The sequence below is a fragment of the Mobula hypostoma genome, chromosome 20, assembly GCF_963921235.1.
Source record: "Mobula hypostoma chromosome 20, sMobHyp1.1, whole genome shotgun sequence".
NCBI classification, from domain to species: domain Eukaryota; kingdom Metazoa; phylum Chordata; class Chondrichthyes; order Myliobatiformes; family Myliobatidae; genus Mobula; species Mobula hypostoma.
Genome location: NC_086116.1, coordinates 14,668,648 through 14,681,775, shown reverse-complemented (window position 1 = coordinate 14,681,775; position 13,128 = coordinate 14,668,648). Strand labels below are relative to the sequence as shown.

The following is a 13,128-nucleotide window of genomic DNA, read 5'->3' as shown; positions in this document are numbered from 1 at the left end:
CCAGGAACCAGAGGAAATGGGTGGTGAACAAATGATCAGATTAAAAGATGCAATTCCTAGACATTGGACTGGGCATTGGAGAATTTAAATGAGAGAATTTAGGCAAAGCCTTTAGATATTGTGGATGGTGCTGGAGGGACTTTGTAGAATAGTCACCAGCAATAAAAAGTGCTTATCATCTCGGGCAGTTTTACTCAGAGCATGATTTGGGCACGAGGTGTGATTGTGGGAGAATTCCACAGAGATGACAATTGTGACATAGCCTTCTTCTTCATGGCCAAATCATATGGAAGTTATGAGGGTGTAGTACAAGAAATTGGTTGGTTTCATGGTGACCAAGTGAAGGCCTTCAGATTTCCGAGGCGTATGCAACTGTCAAGGTTAGATGGTGGAGTCAATGCAGAGATGTGAGGGATTTGCAGAAATTATATTGTTTAGGTCAACAGCAGGTAGAGGGAAGTTCAAGTGGGCCAGCTATTGTCCCATCATAGTGTTGGGGAGGATGGAGTTCTCAGCATTCAGAAATCTGGGTACTGGGTGGTCATTTCTTCAACACGCTATGTGAACATGAATTTGGCAAGCTTTGTAGGGCCAAATGGCCTGTTCTTGTCAAAAACTTTCTAATATTCTAATTGTACTTGAGGAGAAAGACAAAAAAACACACACAAAATGCTGGAGAAGCTCAGTAGGTCTGGCAGCATCTGTGGAAAGAAATAAAGAATTGACTTTCTGATGAAGGGTCTTGGCCCAAAACGTCGACTCTTTGTTCCCTTCTATAGCTGCTGCCTGACCTGCTGAGTTCCTTCAGTGTTTTGTGTATGTTTTCTGGATTTCCAGCATCTGCAGACAAAATAAAGACAAAAAAATATCATGGACAGTCCTGGGAAAGATAAACAACCATCACCTTGAACAGATGCAAAAATGAACCTCACCAGCAAATGTGTATGAGTGAAGACAGCAAGTTCTGAGATGCTGATAAAAATGGTTCTTTTTCTCACGGCACAAAATGTTTCTTTTTTGTTTGTTTTTAAGCGGGTGATCAGCAGGGTATAAGACTATAACAGTTAACAGCAGAGTAAGCAGAGTATATGTTGCTTTAGGACTGTAGCCTCAGTACCAGTCACTCTACATTTATTACAATGGCTACTCTGCAGTCTGTCCAAATCCAGTCAGGATTTACCTCAGCCCACCAGACACTGTGCTCCCACCTTAATCCCATTACCCCAATCTAGATTTAAGATTATGCCAGTGAGTGAGGGGTTTGTGTTCGGAGAATACTGGAGCTGTGAATGAGGTCAATTGAGAAATCTGAGCACTCTCCCTACCAACCTCATACCCCACCTTTTATATGTAGCCTAACTTGAGTGTCTGCACTTGTCTAGCACCCAGAGATGAAGACTGTAACAGGATGTGGTTAAGCATCTCAAAGTCTGCTTTCACCTTGGCGGATAAGAGAGAAAGCTGTGATGTTACTACACAATATGCTTCATGAGATAATATCTGTATGGCTTGTTTATTTGCCCATTTTTTTTAAGATTATGAAGACACATAGTCCTCTTTTATTGTCACTTAGTAATGCATGCATTAAGAAACGATATATTATTTCCTCCGGTGAGATATCACAAAACACAGGACAAACCAAGACTGAAAAAACTAACAAATCCACATAATTATAACATATAGTTACAACAGTGCACAATACCATAACTTGATGAAGAAGTCCGTGAGCACAGTAAAGTTCAAAGTTTCTCAAATGTCCCACATCTCACACAGACGGGAGAAGGAAGAAAAACTCTCCCTGTCATGCCGACCACAATTCGACTCTGAGTCATCCGAAAACTTCGAGCTCTGATCAGCTCTCCGACACCGAGTACTGAGCGCCATCTCGGTCCGAGCGATTCGACCTCTTTCTCGGTCGCCAAAAGCAGGCAAGGCTGGGGATTTTGAGGCCTACCCTCCGAAAGATTCCCGGCCACACAGTAACGACAGCAGCAAACGAGCGTTTCAGAAATTCCTCCAGATGTTCCTCTGTGCTTTCACGTCCATTCTCCATCAAATCAGAATTGCCCACGGCCCCTATTTAACAGATACGACATCATTTTTCACTGGAGAGCTGCGGCGCACGCAATAATGGTATAAAACTGACAAATGTAGTTTGATATAGATTGTCTGGAATAGCAATTATTTGTATCACACACTGGTGCATGAGCACGCCTTAATAGGACTAAGTCAGTAGGTGCCTATACATTACCTTTCCACATTTCAATACATCTGATAGGAGTGTGGAACACAAGTGACAGAGCTGTTACTGGTTCTTCCACTTCAATCACTTTCATCTGAGTGAGGCCTCTGTCCATCAGGGTCGACCATGGACGTTGTGATCTAGCTGCCTAGATAAGCAAGCCTGGGCAGTCCGATATGGAGAGCAAGCTGTTGCCCATGCAGCAAGCTCCCCCTCTCCATACATCTGATGAACCCAAAGGAATGGCAGAGACCGATACAGTTTGGTATCACCAGTATCGCAGGAGTTGCCAGTCAGCGTTGAACTCAGCACAGGTCTGCCTTAGGGACTCCAGTTCCAGATTTTTCCCTCGGGGTTTACTCCCGAAGCCTTCCCCATGACTGGGTATAGCTGCAAGACAGCGGAGGTTTGACATCAGAGTTCTCCTTCTCCTGGAAGAGCTGCCAGCCACAGCTGATGAGCCCCATCTGCCTGAAGTGACTGGTTTTAAGGTGCTAGTAGCCCACTTTTGCCCCTTCTCCTATCAGTAGAAGTGGTTCTGCTGGGCTTAGTAGCTAAAGCAACACATGAAGGCCAGGAGCTGGACTTGGTTGTCAGAGGTTCTTTGAGGCACACGCCATTGGAGCATTTAATAGATAGTGGGAGCTTGTCCCCATTACAACCCCTGGCTATAAAAACCTTAACATCTAAACCAGGGAAAAGTAGTTGAAACTTCTGTGAGTTATAATAGGAACAAGAATATGGCATCTGGCTCTTCAAACCTGCTCTGTCATTTATTAAGATTATGGCTAGACTTTACATCAGTGCCATTCTCTCAAATCCCTTCAAGTACAGATATCTATCAATCTCTCTTTTGAAATGAATACAACAGCAGAGCCTCCGCAGCCCTTCTGGGTAGAGAATTCCAAAGACTTGCCACCCCCTCAGTGAAGAGATTTCTCTCCATCTCAGTCCTAACCAGAACTCTGTTCCTGGGCTTCTCAACCTGGGGAAGAACTTTCCCAGCATCTAGTCTGTCAAACTATTAAAGAATTACATAGACTTCATTGAGATCTCTCCTTACCTCTAAACTGCATTGATGATACTTTCAATCTACTCAGGAGTCTTTACTGTGCTTCCTATATGGCAAATATTAGGTAAAAAGACCAAAACTGTGCACAATAGTCCTGGTGATTTCTCACTAGAACCTTAATAATTGCAATGAGAATTCAAATTATCTTTTAATTGGGCTATCATACCAATAACCTTCTTAACTGGTTACTGAACCTTCATTTTGTCTTTGAGCACCAACAATACTGAATCTCTCATCTTTTAACAGATACATATTTTCTTTTCTGTGTACAGAAGTGACAACCTCACATTTTTTTTATTGACAATGTTCTTGCTCATTCAGCTTGTCCACTTCCACCTAAAGCTCCTTTACATCTTACAACTTTGGTCCGTTGATGCAGATTGTGGAAAGCCTGGATCTGAGTGGTGTCTCACTTGTCACATGCTGTCTAACTTGAGAAGGCTCCATTTATTGTCATTCTACCTTCTTGCCGATTACTACTTCTTACTCCAGTCATGTTTGATCAGTCTGGATCACTGAATAATGGAATATCCAAGAGGCTTTAATGTCCCACTGAAAGCCTCTTGGATATTCCACTATTATAAGTGATCCAGATCTTCAGTAGCAGGTTACACTCACCGGTGCTAACTCTCTAACGGGTTACTCATTTGCTAACTCTGCAATCAGAGCCCACACTCCCTGTGCCACCGAACCAACCCTTCAGCCCATGCTATTTATTGACCACCCATTTACAATAACCTTACATTAATCCCCCTTTTTATTCTCCCTACATTCTTACCAATTTCACCCAGCTTCTTCCACTCACCCTCACATTAGAGGCAATTTACACTGACCAATTAAACCCTCGGCCTGAGTGTCTTTGCAAGCTTATGCATCTTGAGGAAACCCACACGATCGCACAGTAAGAACACAGATAGCAGCCAAGGTCAGGATTGACGTGGTCTCTGGTGCTTCAGAACAGGGACCATACAGGCTGTGAACTCCAATGAAGTATTGAAACAATCTTCCATGGCAAGTAAAACAGAACAGCAGCTGGAAACACTCACGGATCAAGCAGCATCTGTAGAAAAAAGAAACGTTCATGTTTCAGATCAAAGACCATTTTTGACCCAAAATATTAACTGCTTTGCTTTCCACACATGCTACCTTGTCCTGAGTGTTTCCAGCATTTTGTTTTTACTTCATGGGAAGGCCTTGTACAAAGTCTGGGTGGGAATGGGGTGTCAGGCAGGTACAGGTGGTGGAAAGCACATCTTTCTCACAATGCTGAAAGAAGTGAATCAGGGTATGCTAAGTTGGTTGGTTAAACTGGTCGTCAAAGAACTCTGAGACATCTAGATACATTCAACAATGGCAATCAAACAATTCTTGGAGAGATCCAACAGCAAAGCTTTTCAGTTGAAGTTCCAGTTGCAAATGCTGAGGGATTGCCCCATAAGAGCTAATAAAAAATGGTGTTATACTAATGGTGTTATACTGAAAGGAAAATCATGTCTGACGAATCTCATAGAATTTTTTGAGGATGTAACTAGTAGAGTGGATAGGGGAGAACCAGTGGATGTGGTATATTTGGATTTTCAAAAGGCTTTTGACAAGGTCCCACATAGGAGATTAGTGTGCAAACTTAAAGCACACGGTATTGGGGGTAAGGTATTGGTGTGGGTGGAGAATTGGTTAGCAGACAGGAAGCAAAGAGTGGGAATAAACGGGACCTTTTCAGAATGGCAGGCGGTGACTAGTGGGGTACCGCAAGGCTCAGTGCTGGGACCCCAGTTGTTTACAATATATATTAATGACTTGGATGAGGGAATTAAATGCAGCATCTCCAAGTTTGCGGATGACACGAAGCTGGGTGGCAGTGTTAGCAGTGAGGAGGATGCTAAGAGGATGCAGGGTGACTTGGATAGGTTGGGTGAGTGGGCAAACTCATGGCAGATGCAATTTAATGTGGATAAATGTGAAGTTATCCACTTTGGTGGCAAAAATAGGAAAACAGATTATTATCTGAATGGTGGCCGATTAGGAAAAGGGGAGGTGCAACGAGACCTGGGTGTCATTATACACCAGTCATTGAAAGTGGGCATGCAGGTACAGCAGGCGGTGAAAAAGGCGAACGGTATGCTGGCATTTATAGCGAGAGGATTCGAGTACAGGAGCAGGGAGGTACTACTGCAGTTGTACAAGGCCTTGGTGAGACCACACCTGGAGTATTGTGTGCAGTTTTGGTCCCCTAATCTGAGGAAAGACATCTTTGCCATAGAGGGAGTACAAAGAAGGTTCACCAGATTGATTCCTGGGATGGCAGGTCTTTCATATGAAGAAAGACTGGATGAACTGGGCTTGTACTCGTTGGAATTTAGAAGATTGAGGGGGGATCTGATTGAAACGTATAAGATCCTAAAGGGATTGGACAGGCTAGATGCAGGAAGATTGTTCCCGATGTTGGGGAGGTCTAGAACGAGGGGTCACAGTTTGAGGATAGAGGGGAAGCCTTTTAGGACCGAGGTTAGGAAAAACTTCTTCACACAGAGAGTGGTGAATCTGTGGAATTCTCTGCCACAGCAAACTGTTGAGGCCAGTTCATTAGCTATGTTTAAAAGGAAGTTAGATATGGCCCTTGTGGCTACAGGGGTCAGGGGGTATGGAGGGAAGGCTGGGTTCTGAGTTGGATGATCAGCCATGATCATAATAAATGGCGGTGCAGGCTCGAAGGGCCGAATGGCCTACTCCTGCACCTATTTTCTATGTTTCTATGTTTCTATGTTTCTATTACCTCAGGAAGCTTGATGCATGAATATTTGCAAGCAGTAAACCTCCAATAATCTGCTACTCATCCATTCAAAAATCCCTATTATTTAATATCATGCTCCTGAAACTTATCAGTGTCTATGATCCATCAAGGCTTATGGACGCTTTGTTCTTGCGCCTCCATCCACCCCCGCCACTAACTTGTTCCCTAGTTCCTGTTATCTCCTGCATCTTACTGGCTCCCTGGAAGGCTCAGGAATAATGCGTGCCATGTCTAAAAACTCATTGTGTTGGTGTATTATTATGAATAATATTTAATAGTCCAGAAAATCCCGACAGACCAAGTCCAGAGTGTGCAGGATTATCAGTTGTAGCGCACATAGGAATCCCAAAGTTTGAAGGAACATGCAGTAGAAACATACCTGCCAGTATGTCTCTATAAAATCTGGGCCGTTGTCACTGGAGGCTGAATTGTGTATCCTTTTATTCTTCATAGTAGGATTCATAGGAAGTGCAGATTTATTTCAGATGTGTTACCCGAAAGAAACATTGCCCATTACTTTGACATACATGATTGTGCAACCCTGGCCCTGATCAGCAACTTCTTATCTGCAGTTAGTACGTGGGCAACCTGACCGTGAATTGTCAGTCAGCAATAGATAAGTGTTAACATGCATCGGGCCAAGTTAAAGACCTTGCAGTCAAAAAATATTTCGTAAGAGTAACAAAAATCTTACTGAAGCAACAAAAATAAAAACCCACATCCAATTGCAAAAAGGAAGGGCAGTTTTTATTTTTAATGGAACTGGATGACGAATAGTACTTGAATGATTCTCACCTCCCCCCCCCCCACCAGTAACCCTTGACCTTAGCATATTTTTTGCTCTGGGTAATAATTCTCCAGATGTGTAACCCAGCACTCTACTAGTATGAGCTCTATGCTAAGCTTAGTTTACTCATCCTTCAGTCCAACTCTCTGGAGAGTGATTGGAGGATGGGACGAGGTGGAGGGGTATCAGAGGAAGTTTTTTTAAAACACTGCACAAAGTGGTGGGTGCGTGAAACATACTGCCAGGGTTGGTGGTAGAGGCAGATATATTAGGAAGATTTTAGAGACTCAGATTGGTACATGGATGGAAGAAAAGTGGGAGGCTCTGGGGAGGGAAGCATTAGATTGATCTTGGAGTAGATTAAAAGGTTGGTACAACATTATAGGCTGAAGGGCTTGTACTGTGCTGTGCTGTTTGATGAAGAGATACAGAAGTTCATTCCCTCCTCATCCTTACTTCCATTGCTTTATTGTGGCTTGGTGACTCCACCATTAACCAGGTCAAGTGTTATTCATAACTTCCTCAACAGTTCAGCAGGAATTAAGAATTTTATAATAAGGCTTCACGGCTTTACTACTTGGCCCCGGAACCAGTGACTCACTTCCATTCCCTCCATCACTGAGTCTCTAAGGTAGCAGATACACTCAAACTTCTTGTAATTGAGGGGCACATTTTACCCACTTGACCGAGAGTAAAATAATATTTTCATAGCTGAAATAGCACAGGCTAGCTTTCAATTAGACCAATCCAAAGCCTTTGCCACATTTTCATTTTATACAACTGCCTCTCCCAATCCCCAGCAAAGCTACAATGGCACTTATTCTAAGTAGTTTGCATCAAATGGAAACATTAAGAACTCCATCTGTTTGTAAGACATATTTACAAAATAGGTAATTTATATGAAATATTTTCTGAAAGTACTAATTAGTGGAAGACCACAAAGTTTACACACTGTAGTGCATACAGAGTTCCAAAAGTAGCCTGGAGCTAATTTAGATTTCAATGGTATTTAGGATTTTAGATGTTGGTAGGTGGTCCCTCCCAATTAAATTCAATTCCATCCACAATTAGTAATGAAACAATCAAAACTCAATTTAAATGTGCAACCAATACCAAAAGTTGTTTTTTAATATCACCCCATACTCGGATTAGTGAACGTAAACTGCAGTTCAGATGCATGAACATTTGGCATGCTTCAAATTTAAGGATCGTAGATTTTTAAAATCTATAATCTACATTGAGCTGTTTCTGCAGGTTAATTTGTTCTGTGTGATATATACCTTTTCAAAAGTGCTCATTTGCAGTTAGATTCAAGATTTGCCTTATCAGGAAAGCAGAATAAAGTTGACTAATGCTTCAGAACCATTTACTGCCTGTTAAAGGCTGCCTAATTGCAGATAACAGCCAGTCATTCAGCTGCTAGTCATTACTAGGGTACATCAAACGACTCAAAAAACATACAAAAAGAAAGTACAAGCTTCCATTCTTCAAACCCTTTAGGCTAGAGTATTTCTGAACACACTAATTTATCAGAAATATGCTCTCGTTAGATCTATATTTGGAATGTCTGGGTGACACGATTTAAAATGTGCAAGTATATGAAAATGAAGCAATTCCACTTTTGTAGAAGGAAAAACAATAACAAGTCCGTGTTCGACAAGATGTTCCACAAAACCATGGTGTAAAATTGTTTATTGGACAAACTTGATTTCTCATCTGCTAGACAAAGCAATTGTATCAGAGTTGCCGGCAAAGTTGCTGTTATTTTCTGTTGCCAACTCAGGTGCGAGGAAGTTAAATATTTGGCTCATTCTAGGCCTCAAGGTCTTAAACACATTGTACTGGCAGACAAATTAAAGTGCATAGAATTGCGGTTTTGATTATTTTAATAGAAAGTGACAGCTCAGTTAAAATAGTTAATAGAATACAGAAAGCGTAATTAATTATACAATAAATTTGAACACTGATTGTACTAAATGCAACAGTACCAGGAAACAAAGAATTAAACACAAATGTTAACACAATAAAACTGTATTACATTTGTGCTTCAAATATTACAATATAGTATGTACAAGAGTCATCCAAAATAAACATCTCATGCCAAATGAAAAAAAATTATAAACTGTAAGCAGCAAAGAATAAAAGGGTTTGGTCTCCCTCATGACAAAAGCTCAATATATACAGTAGGTCTAAGACATTCAACTTAGAACAGGAACAAAATTACTATATACCGTTTTCTTCCACCCTTTATTCCAAACATGGCCATCAGCTCTGGATACTGTGTGTCTATTCTATTAGTTCCTGTTTTAATTCATATTTACATGTTAAGTAAACGATACAGAAGTTAGTGCTTATAACTAATTCGACTGAAGTGCCTGTCGTGGTCAGCGAACTTGGGATGTGTAGCCTTCTTTCATCAAACCTTCCTCATAGTCCGTCTGGCACAGAATCATATTGTTCTTGAGGAAAAATTTATCTCCAACACAAAACCTGAATACAGAAGGGGGAAAGAGGGGAAAATATTAAAGGTGTTAAATGTATGGGACAGGCAAGTATACAGGCTCCTTAAATAGGAATAGAATCTATTAGTGTGTAACACACCTGTACATTTCTATTATACATTGAGAGCTACTTCACCTAGTCAGACATTTGGCTCATTTGTTAGGTGTGGGTTCCAATTTGCTGATGGAAAGCAACATTTGTCTAATATCTATACATGACAAGTATGCACAAATAGTTCTTAACTGTAGGCTTTTAAGCAAATTACAGTGCTTTCTGGATTTAACCTTCAGAGGCTCTTATGCCTACTCCACCAAATCCAGTAAAACGGTGCATAATTACACAGATCAACCCAGGTGACCCTTGATAGCAGGCTTTGTTGTTTGGATAGCTGTTTACTGATGATGTTCCAATGTACTGACAGAAATCCCTTTGGTAATAATGTTAAACAGATTAGATTTAATATTGAAAGCAACACAATGTTCTGTGATTCTCAAGTGCGGAATTAGAAGCTTTTCACAGATATTAATTCCAGACAAATTGTGTGCCTCCTCCTCTCTCTCAACCGAGTAGATTTCCTTCAGAACTGCTGCATTGATTATGCAGTTTGAAAGAAATGATTATCTTTTTGAAAAGGCAGCAGGTTAAAAATTTGTTCTTTTCCACAGGTGCTACGCATACATATGGAGAAAGTTAACAAAGTTTAAAACAAGATAGAGAGACTTGTCAGTTGAGCATTCATTGTAAATGACCACGGGGAAAAAAATCATCTTTTTCTTTGTAACATGTAACTTCTCATTTTTTGTGTAAGTGTTTCTTGCCTTCTTCATTGGATCAGTGTTACCTCACAGTTTAGCTCCTGTATTTAATGTACACGTACGTAAGCTAATATTTCTACAAACCATATGCTTATGCTAATGATCAGATCTGAGAGCAATTAATCACACCACATGATGCTCAATTAGCAATATATCACAGTCATTGTTTACCACAATTTATAAAAATACCAATTTCTTCTTGGAGACAAAGTGTTCATGAATTCACTGAATAGAGAGTAATATTTTCTACTGTGAGGATTAAAGTGGTTTGCTAATGATTAAAGTTGTAAATATTATTAAATCATACATTGTGATTACTAACTCAGGTAGGTTGCAGAATACTCTGAGCAAGACTGCATTGTTGATCAAAGATTCAAGAGAAGAAACTGCATAGACAAGAACTTTAAATTTAAAATGAGCAATGGAAACAAGGCCATTCTTTTCCTTGCCACACATTCTACAGCAAAGCCAAAACACGGATCCAAAAATAGACTCAACTCCTTTTATGATTGCAGGTCATCCCGAAGTATATCAATAATCAATAAATTGCTTTTCTCCTGTCGTCAATGTTGGAATGTGGAAAGCCGTGCTTACCAGTTTGCACACTTCCCACAAAAAGAAATATGACATAGACCAGATAATCTGTTCGTGATGTTGATTGAGAGCTATTGGGGGTTGTGTAGCACAGTGATTAAGAATCCAGAGTCATGGACTATTGATTCGAAAAGATTAGTTTCTCCAAGCCATCAGCTGTGAACTTTAAATTCAAGCAAAAGAAACAACTCAGAATGAAAAAGGTGGCTTCACCAAAGGCAGCCGTGAAAAGCACCAGATATCCATCCTTACCTGATCTGGATTATGTGCGACTCCAGCCCGAACAAATTCCTCTTCAATTCAGGGTATTGAGAGATGTACCCAAAACCAACACGCTGGCATTGACAGTAATGTCCACATTGAATGAACAGATAAAAAGAACAAATATAGGTTGGGAAACAGATCCCTAATGAAGATGGCGGAGTTTGTTATCAAAACATCAGTTAAAATTGAAACCTATACCTGGCTGGAAGCCCGAGAAGAATTTATTCATCATATACACTAGAAAAGCACTAAATCCTTTTTCAGATCCCTACTCTTCTTCAAAATGCTGCAATAGAATGTTTTCATGTCCACCTGAAGAGACAGAGGAAGTCAAAGTTTATTATCTCATCTGAAGGTGGTATCTGTGACAGAACAGCATCTCTCTCTCGCCACAGTCCAAATTGCTCTTCATGTCAAGTGGGACTTGAACCCACAACCTTCTGACAAAGATAAGCCATATCATCACCTGAAGGAGCTTTGGCTATTTCCTCATGTATCTTCAAAAGCTTTCTCTTTATTTCTACCCTCTCCACACATTCTTCCTTATTCCCCATGATGGCTCTCTCATCTCTCAATGAGAGCTTTTTTTTTTCTCCGGTATCCATGCAGGACTTGCACTGCCAAGAACAAGAGAAAATCCGAGCAACACACACAAAATGCTGGAGAAACTCAGCGGGCCAGGCAGCATCTATAGAAAAGAGTAGAAAGGGTTTGCCAAAGAGTCTTGGAATATTCACTGTACTTTTTTGTCCCCCCACAGATGCTGCCTGGCCTGCTGAGTTCCTCCAGGACTAGCACTGCTCCGAGTTTGAGGGAGCCCTGTGACTACAACTCATACTTTCCTCACTCAAGAGTTTACATTGCCTCAGAGCCATGTGCTGGCGACACTACAGATGGAGGACAATTTCCCAAGCTCAGTGATCTGTGAAATCATGAGAACGTATCTTACGTCTGCAATAGTAACAGTACCCAGGGGAGTCCTTGCAGTTTAGGAATGTTAATTGACCTGATAAAAATCTCAGTGCAAAGTAGTTAAGTTTGCAGATGATGCCAAACCTAGTGGTATGGGAGGCAGGAGGCAGAGCTAATGGCCATGGCATGGGATGACTAGAAAGAGTCTGAATGTGAACAGCAAAGCAGGAGATGAATTACAGTACAATCTTGTTTATCTGGTATTTATGCATCTGGAATTCTCATGTAACTGACAAGAATTTTAAGAATAATTAGCCTTTAACTTACAAAAGTTCCATTGTACCTGATGAAGTGCTATTAGAGTATCCAGAACATGGTGAATAAATTGCAGTGGCCTTTTGCAATTTAGAATTAAAACAATAAATACGAGGGGACTCTGCAGATGTGGAAAATATTGAGCAACACATGCAAAGCGTAGCAGGAACTCAACAGGCCAGGCAGCGTCTATGGAGGGATGTCAACAATTGATGTTTCAGAGATTCTTTAACAGGACTGGAAAGGAAGGGCAACAAAACCAAAATAGGTAGGCAAGGGGAGTGGAAGGAGTGCAACCGGGCAGGTGATAGGTGAAACCAGGTGAGGGGGAAGGTGGGTAGGTGTGGGAAGGGGGATGAAGTAAGAAGCTGAGAGGTGATAGGTGGAGGAGGTGGAAGGCTGAAGAAGGAGGAATCTGAATGGAGAATACAGTAGGCCATGGAAGAAAGGGAAGGAGGTGGGCACTACAGAAAGGTGATGGGCAGGTGAGGAGAAGACAAGGGGTGAGAGGGGAACTAGAATGGGGAATGAAAAAGAGAGAAGAGGGAGAGTGGAGAAAGTGCCAGATGTTTGAGTAATCAAAGTTCATGCCATCAGGTTGGAGGCTACACAGACGGAAATAAGGCGTTGCTCCTCCAAATTGAGTGTGCCTCATTGTGGCTGTAGAACTAAATGATTTTAGTATAAGTAGTAGTCTCATCCAGGCTGTGTGTAAAAGTCCATAAGACAAAGGAGCAGAATTAGGCTGTTTGGCCCATTGAGTCTGCTCTGCCATTCAATCATGGCTGATCCTTTTCCCTCCTCCTCAGCCCCACTCCCTAGCCTTCTCCCCAT

At 41.3% G+C, this 13,128-nt stretch overlaps 1 protein-coding gene across 10 annotated transcripts in view; it reads right to left on the bottom strand.

Annotated features, from left to right (window-relative positions):
- Positions 1-8,565: 8,565 nt before the first annotated feature.
- lmo3 (LIM domain only 3) overlaps positions 8,566-13,128 on the bottom strand; it is a 90,929-nt gene continuing 86,366 nt past the window's right edge. For all 10 annotated transcript variants that reach the window (XM_063072443.1, XM_063072438.1, XM_063072435.1 and 7 more), the window contains exon 4: positions 8,566-9,382. In XM_063072443.1, the coding sequence (XP_062928513.1) occupies positions 9,277-9,382 (106 nt within the window). In that variant the 3' untranslated portion in view covers positions 8,566-9,276. The remainder of the gene's footprint in view (positions 9,383-13,128) is intronic.